General features: G+C 42.2%; 2 protein-coding genes and 1 long non-coding RNA gene across 3 annotated transcripts in view; 1 reads left to right on the plus strand and 2 right to left on the minus strand.

Annotated features, from left to right (window-relative positions):
- The window catches only part of LOC119022462 (macrophage mannose receptor 1-like), a 409,060-nt gene extending 394,497 nt beyond the window's left edge, over positions 1-14,563 (plus strand). Inside the window, exons 12-15 of the mRNA XM_037103392.1 lie at positions 1,816-1,991; positions 3,010-3,226; positions 3,640-3,758; positions 14,325-14,563. Coding sequence (XP_036959287.1) covers positions 1,816-1,991; positions 3,010-3,226; positions 3,640-3,758; positions 14,325-14,552 — 740 coding nt within the window. The 3' untranslated portion in view covers positions 14,553-14,563. The remainder of the gene's footprint in view (positions 1-1,815; positions 1,992-3,009; positions 3,227-3,639; positions 3,759-14,324) is intronic.
- The window catches only part of LOC119022489 (putative C-type lectin domain family 20 member A), an 826,153-nt gene that overhangs the window by 784,383 nt on the left and 26,241 nt on the right, over positions 1-15,529 (minus strand). The window lies entirely within an intron of this gene.
- LOC119022510 lies at positions 6,224-6,933 on the minus strand. Its single transcript, XR_005075957.1, has 2 exons — positions 6,656-6,933; positions 6,224-6,461 (listed from the first exon to the last, which is right to left on the minus strand). It is a non-coding gene; the product is annotated as an uncharacterized LOC119022510 (long non-coding RNA).

Raw genomic sequence — 15,529 nt, forward strand, 5'->3', positions numbered from 1 at the left:
GGACGCAGTCCTGCTGCTCATCATGGCTGCATCAGGTCAGTAGTTTATTAGTCTTATAAATGTTGATGTTCTTTTATTACAGCACGCAACCTTGTGGGGACAAAACTGTCATCAGAACTCTGAATTAGAAATGATTTACCACATTTATATAATCCTTCTCCTTTGATTAACACACAGACTGATGCAGACTGAATCCTCTGAATTTCTTTTACCCTGAAGTATTTTGTGGTGATGCTGCAGCTCGTCAAATCATTAACTTTCTATTTTTTTTCCAGTCCAACTTTGATGTATTTCATTTACAAACCATCACTGAGTTCCTCAATATTTCTCAACGCTGAACTGACTTTTAAAACCAACAACAATCAACTAGGATCCGTCTGAATAAAGAAGGAACTGATCACAGCTCTCATTTATTCTTAAAAATACAATTAGGAATGATTCAGCCAGAATGTTCTCAGACTCTGTACCTGCACTCATTAATATATATATAAACAGTATATATATTTTTTACAAAATCTTTAAATCTAAATGCTTAAAAAATGTGAAGCTCTCTTTTCAGTAAAACCACAAAAGTTTTATCATTGATATTCTACATTGATATAAACTTTGTGACAGGATCTTTAAATCTAAAGCCGGTTTTTGTTCTTCCTCAACAAACTACATAAACAAACTCTCTTTGATTCATGACTGAATAAACAAACTGGCCATAAAGGAATACAAAGTTTATATTGTTTTACTCTGTTTACATGTGGCGGACCCTGCCACCTCTCTAGCTTCAAACAGTGTTCTGGGACCGTATTTTCCACTGTGAACAGCTTGATGATCCACTGATGGAAAAGATAAATATTTTTGAGTTTGAATTATTACCTCATAAAGCTGCATTCTGGAGTTTTCTGGACTTAACCAGAATATGGCGATATGCACTATTGCGAGTATCACTGTAACCTCCACCATCTTAGCCTTGTGGTTAGCACACAGAATGAAACATATATCCGGCAGGTTCTGTCCTCACAGAACCCGCAGCTCCTCCACCTCTGAAATGACTCTGATATTTATCCTAGTTTTCTCTCTGGCTCGGTCCAGTTCTTTGTTTTTACTCTGCTTTTCCTGGTCAGTCTTCTTATTTCTTCTCTCTGACGTGGGCATTTTTCAGCTCTGTTGTTGTTGTCTGTTCTCCGCCATTGTTTACAGTTTGGGCTTGAACGTATCTGACCAGGTGAGAGCAGACACTGCAGCTGTGCGGGGGAGGGGCTGCCAGCAGAGTATGCACGAAAGTGACTGACACTTCTCAGACACGCCCCTTGGCTCTGATTGGTTGTGTTGAGACAGGAGCAGTGGATTCATCCGACTAAATTAGGGCCACTGGGCGGAGCCACAGACAGCTGATCTGCATCTTATTCTACTGTCAGATCATGATGACAATTTTAGCAAATAAAACCCAAAAATAGTTACAGACTACAGCTTTAATATTTTAAATTTTAAAATGATGGATTTGAATTTCTTCTTCAAATCTACGTAGTGCCCCTTTAATGATCAGCCTCTGTGCATGAGACACCTGCTCTACCACCTGAGTTACCAGGACGTCCCAGAGAGCCACTGGTGTAATATATAACTATGTATTGTTTTGTATTTCAGATGTTTTTAGACTAAAATCTTCATCTGAATAACAATTAAATGTTACAGAGTGAAATGTAATGTAGTAGAAATATAAAGTTACATCAACAGAAATACTCCAAATTGTTCTTAAAGTGGCGACAGACAGCCCGACCCTGTCACTAGTTTAAATGTAATCAGTGTGCATGTCTGTCACTACAGGGCTGAGTGCCGTCTCATCACAGCTCCGTCGTCAGTACCATTTTGTTTATGACCAGAAGAACATGACTGAAGCTCAGAAGTACTGCAGAGAAACATACACTGACCTGGCAACTGTAGACAACATGGAGGACGTGAAGATCCTGATCAACACAGTAGATCAAAGCAAAGCGTTCGATGTGAGTTCACTGATGTTTTTAATCTCAAACCATTTTCAACAATCATTTAAATGACGCAGGTTGAAAGTTTTGCACTTCCACATTGGTGTAAAGTCAGTAGATACATTTGAAGAAACATTTAGAGGTTCTGTACTTGTACTTGAGTATTTCCATTTAATGCCACTCTGAACTTCTACTTGTAAGCAGCACTTTAATCTGGTGTCTGATGAAGCTGCAGCTTGAATTTAAACTCCTCCTCCCTCTAGAAAATGCCTCATATTTATGTTTATAATAAGAGATGAATTCACATACTTTATGTCTACACGTCTATATATGGACACAACGCTCATCCCAAACAAGTTTGGACGTCGTGTGAAATACAAATTAACCAGAATCGGGGAATGTGATCATTTGTTGACCCTTTTGGACAAAAACTCAATTTAAAACAGTACAAAGACAATTTATTAATTTCATGTTGAACTTCACTGGTTATTGTAAATAAAGGCCTATTCTGCAGCACCAAACAAACAAGTTGGGACGGGGCAACAAAACACTGACAGTTGTTGTGTTGGAACCTTCCACAGGTGAACAGGGTCATCAGTAACAGGTGATAGTATCATCATCAGGTATGAAAGGTGCGTCCTCGAAAGGCTCAGTCGTCCACAAGCAGGGACGGGGCGAGGTCGTCAAACACTGACTGTAGAAATGATTTTACTACATGAGCTCAGGAACAGCAGAACTGAAGTCAGGTCTTTGTAAATGTTTGCGTTGTGTCTTTATTCTACACAGCGTCCCAACTCTTTTAGAATCGGGCTGTAAAGTGTTTTAATATGAAATTCCCTGGTTGTGTTTCACCAGACTGAGTGTCCCTGTTGAGCTGCAGTGGATGGAAACACAAGGAGTGAATGTTGGATTAGAAAGCCTGTTGATTTGTGTCACTCAGACTGCTGAAGCCTCAGAGTAACTTTTGAGTGTATGTTGTGTTGCTGTGTAATAAATGTGAGGCTAAAGAAACATAAATACAAAATGTTGCTTTCAGTTATTCAGGATCGGGCTGTATGATGACGTGAACAGCTGGAGGTGGTCGCTGTCAAACACCAGCTTCTACAGAGACGGGGAGGCCGAGTTCAGACTGTGGCAGGATGGACAACCAGACAACTTTAATGTTAGAGAGCACTGCACTGCGATGATTAATGGACAATGGAACGACATTGATTGTATGACTCGCCTGAGTTCAGTCTGCATGGATGTCAGAGGTGAGAATATTAAGTATTGAAGTTTGAAACACACCAGTTCAGTTTGTTGAGCTCTCTCTCATTATTTGGGCTGATACAGGATCAGTCAGTCAAACTTTATTTACAGCACCATCCATCAAAGTTAGTACAATTCAAAGAGCTTTACAGGCGACTTACAAGCCAATAAGGAAAATAAATTCTGAAGATTATGTGTGAATCTATTAGATGCAGATTTTAAGCATGTGATTATTAATGTGGAGAGACGGTGAAGAAATACTCAGTAACATTTATTAAGATGATCATGTCTTCCATTTTTATTTTCCAAAGTCATTAATTCAGTGGATTTATGATGCTGTGAATTCTGCCACAGACACGACATGGATGGTAAACTGTATGTTATAGTTCCTCTGCACAGCACTGTGCTCTGTTTTCAGGGCTGAATGTGACGTTCGTCCTCATCGAGACTCTCATGAACTGGACTGAGGCCCAGAGCTACTGCAGAGAACACCACACAGACCTGGCCAGTGTGAGAAACATGACAGAGAACCAGAAGGTAGCGGACCTGGTACCTGCAAACCATATAGTCTGGATCGGCCTTTACAGAGACTCCTGGAAGTGGTCGGATGGAAGTGACTCCTCATTTAGACACTGGAATCGAGGTGAACCTGATAACTCTGGTGGGAAAGATGCTTGTGTGACATTCTTTGGCATTGATGGAGAATGGTGGGACGATCCCTGTGACCTGATCAGACCGTTCATCTGCTACAGTGAGTGTTAACGTTTGATGAACTAGTATTTATATTTGTATTTTTGTTTAATTTAGCATCAAATCAATGATAATGTAACAAAAACAACAGAAAACATGAAGTTATGGACAGAAAATAAAATGTAAACACTCCTGATGTTTATCATTGACATGAAGTTATTTGTAAAGTTATCAAACAGATGCCACAGATGGAGGATAGAAGCACAGTTTCACTGTCAGTGTTCAAACTGATGAATGTTAATATTCATCTGAACATATTTTCTCCACAGACACTGTGACTACAAAGCAAGTGATCAAAGTGCGTCTGGTGAGAAAGGACTCCTCTCTGGATCTCAACGACCCTGCTGTGATGGAACAAATGTTGAAGGAGGTAAATCATGTTGGACCTTTCTAATTTTATACACAAACAGAACAAATACAAATAAAATCAGACTTTATTGATCCCCCGAGGGAAAACTCAGCAGAACAAGAAACAGTGTGAAGAGGCAGGAAACAGATCAACATGACATGAGCTGAGCATCGTGTAGGAAGCTGTGCACGTACATATGTGCAGGATTAAAGAGTGCAGTCGTGCCACTCTGCAGGCCGACTGAGGCAGAACTGTGACTCGTTCAGAGTCGACGCTCAGCACAAACTTTACTATCAGTTTTAGAAAAGCCAGAGCCTTTACAACAGAAGAGAGAGGAGGAGAAAGTCAGAAAGGACAACAGGCCAACAGGTCGACGCCATCTTAGGGAACAAAACATGTGAATGTATAAATGTGATGCAGAGAGCTCCTAAAACAGAGGAAGATATAAAGAACAATGCAGAATGTAAAATCTGTATGTGAGTGATGATGCTGAGGAGTTTTTATCAGGTCCAACAGAGGCTGAAGGACCAGGGGGTGAAAGGAGACGTCAAACTGAGCTGGAGGAAGCAGGCAGATGGAAAGGTCTTCCACGAGGAGGAGGAGGAGACAAAGGAGAAGAAGACCCGTCGCAAGAGGGACGAGTTTTAAAGGGGCGCTACGTAGTTTTGGAGAAGAAATTCAGACTCATGATTTTAATGTTTACAATATTAATGAGGTAATAATACAAACTCAGAAATATTTATCTTTTCCATCAGTGAGTCAACAAGCTGTTCTCAGAGGAGAAGAAGGTCCCAGAACACTGTTTGAAGCTAGAGAGGTGGCAGGGTCCGCCACATATAAACAGAGTAAAACAGTATAAACTGTGTTTTCCTTTAAGGTCAGTTTGTTTATTCAGTTTATTCAGTCATGAAAACAAAGAGAGTTTGTTTATTTAATTTGTTGAGGCAAAAAAAAATCAGCCAATGAAGATCTTTCTCTGCTCATTAACATTTCTTCACCAAAACTACAGAATGCTCCTTTAATGTTGAATTTCTGTGATTGTTCATCAAAGTCCTCATGTAATGTGTCAGAATAGACCTGCAACATGTGGATGAATTGATCAGTCACATGAACTATTTTGATCATCAGTTAATCCTTTTAGTTATTTGTCAGCTAAACAAACCAAATATTCTCTGGTTCTAGCTTCTTAAATGTGACGATCTGATGTTTTCTTTTCATATATGATCATAAACTTAATATATCTTTGTGTTTCACACTGTTGGTCGATTATAACAAGGCAGTTAAAGTGATCTGATTGGGCTGTGGGAACTTCTAACAGACTTTATTCACTCTTTAATATACTGTGTGATGAGACAAAATACTGTGTGATGAGATAAATGACTGCAGGTTAGATAAGATGAGAGTCGACTGGAGGAAACTGCAGTGAAGAAAACATTAAAAAGATGAACTTTAGTGTTTGAAGAATCTTTAAAATGTGTTTTCATGAGAAAAGAAAGTCTTTGTTCATGTCAGAGTGATATTCAGCAGCTCAGCTTTCAGTCTATGGAGCCAATCTGTGTGTATTTACAGCAGCAGCCTCTGGTTGGTTGATTCACAATGACTTTGATGTTGTTGCTCCAGCTAACAGGAGCTAACTGGCTAAATTAGCACTGGTTCAGTTTGCTAGTTGAGGTGAGGCGGACACATGTGATTGGCTGATAGATGACGGGGGCGGTGACATCACCACTGTCAATGAACTGTGAAGAATGACAGAATGAAATAAAGTGTGTCCTTATAAAAAGTGTGAAATTAAATAAAGTGTGGTTTGAGAAAATGTCAGGAACAATTCAGAGTTGTTTTATTTTAAGTATCTAATGAAAAGAAAATAATATCCAGTTGATGTTTTTATGAGCGTGATGATGAATTAACATTTCATAATGAGTTGAGCTGAATCATTTCTTCACTTGTTAAACTGGGTTGATTGATGAACATATTCACCTCCCATAACAGCCTCTGTGACCTGCAGCCTCCTCTAGATTTACAGCATGAGGGCGAGTGTGAGTAGAGAGAGTGAGAGAGCAACAGAGTGAGAGAGACAACAAGCAGCACAGACACAACAGTGTCCCTGCAGACCCACACCTGACAGCCACATGACACACAACCTGTTTAAAAAACATCATCTTATTAAAATATGTTTGCACAGTAAACACATGACAGAATGAGTGTTTCTACATGAAATCAGTGTTTTTTTTTAAATCGTAATGTTGACCAATATCATGACGTCAGCGTGAAGAAACGCTGTTTTGCTGTGAATCAAACAAACAACAGAATAATTTATTGACGGTCCCTAAATCACCTCCAGAGCAGCGCGAGCTTCTGGGAGGCAGCTAACCGTCCTCCTGCTGCCAACACCGGGGGAAACTGAGGAAGAGACGCCGCTGGGTGTCTCCGGAGTGAATGTCTGTCCAACATCCAACTTTAAAGTAACTTGTGGAACAGGTGGACCAGCCTCCGCACCTGTGGCAGCACTGGCGGCCGATGATGATGATGGAGGTGACCGTGAGGGGGGTGAGGCGAGGCCGAGGCGGGAGAGAGATGGCGGCGCTGGCGGCGAGAGTGGAGGCAGAGTTGAACCTGCGGTAAGAGGCTGTGAATGTGCTGTGCCTGTCTGCCTGGCTCACATATGATGAAGTCATGTTGGGGACATTATTCAGGCAGCTTGCTAACTGTTTATCACAGCATGTGTGGTTGTGCCAGGCGTAAACGTCGGGCCGGCAGGTTGAACCTCACTTTGTTTCGGAGGTTTGTCCACAGAAGTAATGTGGATTTCTGCCTGTCGTCGGTGAGAGAGAAGACGGTACAGCAGCCTGGTAATCTGACACGAACCTCAGTGTATGAAAATCATATCTGATCATCTATTCTGGTCTGCAGTTCCTCTTTTCTGAGTGTGTGTGTGTGTGTGTGTGTGTGTGTGTGTGTGTGTGTGAGGGGAGGAGGGCTGCTTCCTCCATCAGGAACACTTTTCTCTGAGGCTTCAAGTCTCCATCTGCTCTTATTTTAAAGATGGTCTCTATCGTGAGCGATCAGCCATTCACTAGAGTTTGTTCTGTTTCACAATGTTCCATTTTCACGCCTTCACTAGATTCCCACACTCTCTGAAGGTGTTTGATATAAACTCTGTTATTTATGCTAACTTGACGTTTCTCTAACCAAATGTTTCCGGCTGTTTCTGTCTAACTTAAACAGGCATTAAGAAATTCTGTTAACCTTTTAAAGTCTGACACGTGACACGATTACCAGGAAATCTGAACCTTTTCACATCAATCATAGTACAAAATATAATCATGAAATAAATAATGATGTACCAGTCATGTCTGTTTCATGGCATCAACATCTTGGTAGTCAAATGAAGTATGCAAACCATGTCACGCACACAGGGTGAGGTGTAGTTATCGTAGTGTCAGTCAGACGCTGAGCCTGAGGGGACAAACCACCTCTTGTGCTCTCTGACGGGGTTAATCAGAGGAGAGAGACTTTTATTGACTGACATTTTATCTGCATCAACAAACTGAATAATCAAACTCTTTGTTTTCACGAATACTGAATAACCTGAATGAACAAAGTGACCTTAAAGGAAAACACAGTTTATAGTGTTTTACACCTGGCCTGTCACGATAATCAATAAATCAGTTAATTGTACGATAGATTAAAATGAGCTGATAATTTTGCCGGCCTTGATAATTTCCATGTTGTGTTTGTTTTCCTCGTGTCTCTAACATGAACCCTCTTGTCACACAACACAGTTTTCACTGTTTTACCCTGTTTGTATTATTACCTCATTAATATTTTGAATTTCTTCTCCAAATCTACATCCTGCCCTTTTGAAATAAAAGATCTCTTAGAGACCAACAATAGTTGTTTTTGATGCACTTTTTGGCCTTTTTTTCACAGGACAGGGGAGGAGAGGTGACAGGAAGCTGGATGAGAGAGAGAGAGGATGACTTCAGCAAAGGGCTGCAGGTCGGACTGGAACCCTGAGCTGCTGCAGCGAGGACAAGGCCTCTGTAAGAGGGACGAAGCTCTACTGACTGAGCTACCAGGACACCCACCAGGTGAGAGGTCCTTTAAATCATAATGTTACAGAGTACATGACTCAGTAGTTGATGACTGTACATTTATTCCAGTACTTTACTTGAATACAAATTAGAGGTACTTGTATTTGAATTGAGTCTTTCCGAGCTACCGTGAGTCATCTCGCTAAACAACGTGCACACAGGTCTGGGTTTAAGCCCTGAGCGCTCTCCACCTCTCTCTCCACCGCAGCCGTGCCTCCACCACGCTCACCTCCACATACCTCCACTGCTCCCCATGGGAGTGAGAAAGAAAATCAGCCACGGTCATCTGGGCCCCCGGTTTGTGGACCATCCTGAATTTAAAGCGTGGTCTGAACAGGACAAAGGGCCGCCCCAGCAGGTAATACCGCAGAGCACCAACTGCACACCGGAAAGCCAAGCACTCCTTCTCGATGGCGCGGTATCGAGACTCCCTCTCAGACAGCTTCCAGCTGATGTCAAGTACCGGGCGGTCTGTCTGTGGGAGAAAAGGGAGAGAGAAGTTAGGTTTGTGGAGGAGAGGCTCCACACAGAGGGCTTGTTTGACCTTTTCAAACACCAGCTGACACAGATCTGTCCACTGGACTGGATCTGAGGCCAGTCATGGGGCTGGTCAGGTCCGCAAGGCGTGGAATCAAACACCAGCAGTTGCCCGACACCCCCAATAAATGCTTCACCTCTTTTTTGTCTTGGGTCTCGGGCAGGCAGTAATCACAGCTGTCTTATCTACCTGGGGACGCACCTGCCCGCCACCCAAGTGGTACCCCAGATACTGTCCCTCCCCCCGTCCAACCGCACACTTCTTTGGGTTGATTGCGAGTCCCACCCGCTGCAGTGACTCAAGCACCACAGCCACCTGCTGCATATACTTAGTCAAGCTGCCACTGTGAAGGATGACATCATCCAAGTTGGCGGCCGCACACACAGCATGTTGGTGCAGCACCCGGTCGATGAGGCGCTGGAAGGTGGCCAGGGCACCGAACAACCCAAACGGAAGCATAACGAATTGGTACAAACCATACGGGGTGGAGAAGGCCGTCTTGTCCTTCGACCCTGGATACAAGGGAATCTGCTGGTAGCCCTTGGTTAAATCCAGTGTTGTGAAAAAGCGAGCCGTGCCCAACCGTTCCAGGAGGTTGACGACCCGGGGCATCAGGTAGGCGTTAAATCGTGAAGCATCATTCACCTTGTGATAGTCCACACAGAACCAGACAGTCCTATCCTTCTTGGCCACCAGAGCTGTGGGGCTAGTCAAGGCACTGTTGGACTCTCCTGTTACCCCCGTCTCCAACATGGCCGCCAATTCCTCCTGAACCACTTTTCTCCACCACACCCGGGCGCATCTTGAGATGGTGCTGTATGAGGTCTGTGCATCCTGGTAAGGGGAAGAACACATCAGCATTACGCTGCTGCAGCCTGGCAACATCTGCTCCCTGGGACGGGGTGAGATGGTCACCACAGAGGAGTGAGGTGGAATTGGAGAACTTTGGCACCTCAGGCACCAGGTTGTCTCTGTCTGTCATTGTTTTCACCAAGGAAACGGGCTCCGCCTCTCTCCAGGAGGTTGAGGTGGTGAATCTGTGTTGCCCCTCCCCTGTCACAACACACAACCTCATGGTCGACGTGGCCCATGAAGGGTCCTTGCCACTTGGCGAGTTATTTGGAGCTGGATGACGGGAGTAATACAAGCACTTTATCTCCCGGTGTAAATTGTCTTAATCTAGTTCCTCTGTTGTACAGGTTGTAAGAGGATGATCTGCAGTAAAAGTACGACTCTGAAGTGTGAACTGTCATGGAGTAGAAGTAGAAAATGTCCAAAACAATCATAAATACTCAAAATTGTTCTTTAAGTACAGAACTTTTTTTTCATTCCTGCTCTGATTTTCCTCTAATGACACCTGAACACACAGACGTGTGATGTTTCAACACTGTCATGTTGTTGTTCTGTTGTTCCTGAGTTCACCTTCTCTGTCATCTCAAAGTCACTTTTGACGATGGCGTAAACGTCGGGCCGGCAGGTTGTACCTCACTTTGTTTTGGAGGTTTGTCTACAGATGTGATGTGGATTTCTGCCTGTCGTCGGTGAGATTTCTATACGGGTTAAACATGGTGAGAGAGAAGACGGTACAGCAGCCTGGTAATCTGACACGAACCTCAGTGTATGAAAATCATATCTGATCATCTATTCTGGTCTGCAGTTCCTCTTTTCTGTGTGTGTGTGTGTGTGTGTGTGTGTGTGTGTGTGTGTGTGTGTGTGTGTGTGTGTGTGTGTGTGTGTGTGTGTGTGTGTGTGTGTGTGTGTGTGTGTGTGTGTGTGTGTGTTCTTTGTGGGGAACTCCTTCTGCTGTCCTCTGAGCCACTGTGAGGGGAGGAGGGCTGCTTCCTCCATCAGGAACACTTTTCTCTGAGGCTTCAAGTCTCCGTCTGCTCTTATTTTAAAGATGGTCTCTATCGTGAGCGATCAGCCATTCACTAGAGTTTGTTCTTCTGTTATTTATGGTAACTTTACATTTCTAACCAAATGTTTCCGGTTGTTTCTGTCCCGAGCAACTTAAACGTTCCTGACAGGCATTAAGAAATTGTGTTAACTTTTTAAAGTCTGACATAGTTTTTCACATTTATTCATGTAGGTATTTGCTTATTTATCACTTGAACTGTATAATTCCACGTCTGTACACTTTAAGGGGTTAATACTTAGTACTTCCTGAGTTTATTCAAAGTGTTGGTGACTCTACAGATGGAGATCAATACAAAATATAATCATGAAATAAATAACAATGTACCAGTCTTGTCTGTCTCCTTGTCATCAACATCTTGGTAGCCAAATGAAGTATGCAAACCATGTCATGCACACAGGGTGAGGTTTAATTAAAGTTTTGTACATGTTTACATCTACTCAGAATAGCACTAATTATGTGTGCAAATCAGTGGTGGACGGTCAGATATTGTATTGAAGCTCTGTCAGCTTTAATAAACTACTTCAACAGCCACAAGTCTGAAGTGTCACATCAGAGCGAACAGAGAGCCGCCGAAGATGGACGCAGTCCTGCTGCTCATCATGGCTGCATCAGGTCAGTAGTTTATTAGTTTTATAGATGTTGATGTTCTTTTATTACAGCACATAAACTTGTGGGGACAAAACTGTCATCAGAACTCTGAATTAAAAATGATTTACCACATTTATATAATCCTTCTCCTTTGATTGATGCACAGACTGATGCAGACTGAATATTTTGTGGTGATGCTGCAGCTCGTAAAATCTTTGGCTTTCTATTTTTTCCAGTCCAGCTTTGGTGTATTTCATTACTGAGTTCCTCAGATCAATGGACTTAAAGAATCCATTAAAGGAGCATTCTGTAGTTTTGGTGAAGAAATGTTAATGAGCAGAGAAAGATCTTCATTGGCTGATTTTTTTCTGCCTCAACAAACTAAATAAACAAACTCTCTTTGTTTTCATGACTGAATAAACTGAATAAACAAACTGACCTTAAAGGAAAACACAGTTTATACTGTTTTACTCTGTTTATATGTGGCGGACCCTGCCACCTCTCTAGCTTCAAACAGTGTTCTGGGACCTTCTTCTCCTCTGAGAACAGCTTGTTGACTCACTGATGGAAAAGATAAATATTTCTGTGTTTGTATTTTTACCTCATTAATTTTGTAAGTATTAAAATTCTGAGTTTGAATTTCTTCTCCAAATCTATGTAGTGCCCCTTTAATGATCAGCCTCTGTGCATGAGACACCTGCTCTACCACCTGAGTTACCAGGACGTCCCAGAGAACCACTGGTGTGATATATAACTATGTATTGTTTTGTATTTCAGATGTTTTTAGACTAAAATCTTCATCTGAATAACAATTAAATGTTCTGCAGTAAAAGTCTGATATTACAGAGTGAAATGTAATGTAGTAGAAATATAAAGTTACATCAACAGAAATACTCCAAATTGTTCTTAAAGTGGCGACAGACAGCCCGACCCTGTCACTAGTTTAAATGTAATCAGTGTGCATGTCTGTCACTACAGGGCTGAGTGCCGTCTCATCACAGCTCCGTCGTCAGTACCATTTTGTTTATGACCAGAAGAACATGACTGAAGCTCAGAAGTACTGCAGAGCAACATACACTGACCTGGCAACTGTAGACAACATGGAGGACGTGAAGATCCTGATCAACACAGTAGATACAAGCAAAGCGTCTAATGTGAGTTCACTGATGTCTTTATTTCATCTCAAACCATTTTCAACAACCATGTAAATGACGCAGGTTGAAAGTTTTGCACTTCCACATTGGTGTAAAGTCAGTAGATACATTTGAAGAAACATTTAGAGGTTCTGTATTTGTACTTGACTATTTCCATTTAATGCCACTCTGAACTTCTACTTGTAAGCAGCACTTTAATCTGGTGTCTGATGAAGCTGCAGCTTGAATTTAAACTACTCCTCCCTCTGGAAAATGCCTCATATTTATGTTTATAATAAGAGATGAACTCACAGACTTTATGTCTACGCGTCTATATATGGACACAACGCTCATCCCAAACAAGTTGGGACGTCGTGTGAAATACAAATTAACCAGAATCGGGGAATGTGATCATTTGTTGACCCTTTTGGACAAAAACTCAATTTAAAACAGGACAAAGACAATTTATTTATTTCATGTTGAACTTCACTAGTTATTGTAAATAAAGGCCTATTCTGCAGCACCAAACAAACAAATTGGGACGGGGCAACAAAACACTGACAGTTGTTGTGTTGGAACCTTCCACAGGTGAACAGGTTCATCAGTAACAGGTGATAGTATCATCATCAGGTATGAAAGGTGCGTCCTCGAAAGGCTCAGTCGTCCACAAGCAGGGACGGGGCGAGGTCGTCAAACACTGACTGTAGAAATGATTTTACTACATGAGCTCAGGAACAGCAGAACTGAAGTCAGGTCTTTGTAAATGTTTGCGTTGTGTCTTTATTCTACACAGCGTCCCAACTCTTTTAGAATCGGGCTGTAAAGTGTTTTAATATAAAATTCCCTGGTTGTGTTTCACCAGACTGAGTGTCTCTGTTGAGCTGCAGTGGATGGAAACACAAGGAGTGAATGTTGGATTAGAAAGCCTGTTGATTTGTGTCACTCAGACTGCTGAAGCCTCAGATGAACTTTTGAGTGTATGTTGTGTTGCTGTGTAATAAATGTGAGGCTAAAGAAACAAATACAAAATGTTGCTTTCAGTTATTCTGGATCGGGCTGTATGATGACGTGAACAGCTGGAGGTGGTCGCTGTCAAACACCAGCTTCTACAGAGACGGGGAGGCCGAGTTCAGACTGTGGTGGCCTGGACAACCAGACAACTATATCAGTAGAGAGCACTGCACCGTGATGATTAATGGACAATGGAACGACGTTGATTGTATGACTCGCTATAAGTCGGTCTGCATGGATGTCAGAGGTGAGAATATTAAGTAGTGAAGTTTAAAACACACCAGTTCAGTTTGTTGAGCTCTCTCTCATTATTTGGGCTGATACAGGATCAGTCAGTCAAACTTACAAGCCAATAAGGAAAATAAACTCTAAAGATTATGTGTGAATCTATTAGATGTAGATTTTAAGCATGTGATTATTAATGTGGAGAGACGGTGAAGAAATACTCAGTAACATTTATTAAGATGATCATGTCTTCCATTTTTATTGTACAAAGTCATTAATTCAGTGGATTTATGATGCTGTGAATTCTGCCACAGACACGACATGGATGGTAAACTGTATGTTATAGTTCCTCTGCACAGCACTGTGCTCTGTTTTCAGGGCTGAATGTGACGTTTGTCCTCATCGAGACTCTCATGAACTGGACTGAGGCCCAGAGCTACTGCAGAGAACACCACACAGACCTGGCCAGTGTGAGAAACATGACAGAGCACCAGAAGGTAGCGGGCCTGGTACCTGCAGGACAATTTGCCTTTATCGGCCTTTACAGAGACTCCTGGAAGTGGTCGGATGGAAGTGACTCCTCATTTAGGCACTGGAAGCAAGGTCAACCTGCAAATGATGTTGGTAATGACGCTTGTGTAGTGGCAGACTTCAGCGGAAGTGGAGAATGGTGGGACGATCCCTGTGACCGGAACAGACCGTTCATCTGCTACAGTGAGTGTTAACGTTTGATGAACTAGTATTTATATTTGGATTTTGGTTTAATTTAGCATCAAATCAATGATAATGTAACAAAAACAACAGAAAACATTATAGTTATGGACAGAAAATAAAATGTAAACACTCCTGATGTTTATCATTGACATGAAGTTATTTGTAAAGTTATCAAACAGATGCCACAGATGGAGGATAGAAGCACAGTTTCACTGTCAGTGTTCAAACTGATGAATGTCAATATTCATCTGAACATATTTTCTCCACAGTCCCTGTGACTACAAAGCAAGTGATCAAAGTGCGTCTGGTGAGAAAGGACTCCTCTCTGGATCTCAACGACCCTGCTGTGATGGAACAAATGTTGAAGGAGGTAAATCATGTTGGACCTTTCTAATTTTATACACAAACAGAACAAATACAAATAAAATCAGACTTTATTGATCCCCCGAGGGAAAACTCAGCAGAACAAGAAACAGTGTGAAGAGGCAGGAAACAGATCAACATGACATGAGCTGAGCATCGTGTAGGAAGCTGTGCACGTACATATGTGCAGGATTAAAGAGTGCAGTCGTGCCACTCTGCAGGCCGACTGAGGCAGAACTGTGACTCGTTCAGAGTCGACGCTCAGCACAAACTTTACTATCAGTTTTAGAAAAGCCAGAGCCTTTACAACAGAAGAGAGAGGAGGAGAAAGTCAGAAAGGACAACAGGCCAACAGGTCGACGCCATCTTAGGGAACAAAACATGTGAATGTATAAATGTGATGCAGAGAGCTCCTAAAACAGAGGAAGATATAAAGAACAATGCAGAATGTAAAATCTGTATGTGAGTGATGATGCTGAGGAGTTTTTATCAGGTCCAACAGAGGCTGAAGGACCAGGGGGTGAAAGGAGACGTCAAACTGAGCTGGAGGAAGCAGGCAGATGGAAAGGTCTTCCACGAGGAGGAGGAGGAGACAAAGGAGAAGAAGACCCGTCGCAAGAGGGAC

Source organism: Acanthopagrus latus, chromosome 7 (genome assembly GCF_904848185.1).
Source record: "Acanthopagrus latus isolate v.2019 chromosome 7, fAcaLat1.1, whole genome shotgun sequence".
Taxonomy (NCBI): domain Eukaryota; kingdom Metazoa; phylum Chordata; class Actinopteri; order Spariformes; family Sparidae; genus Acanthopagrus; species Acanthopagrus latus.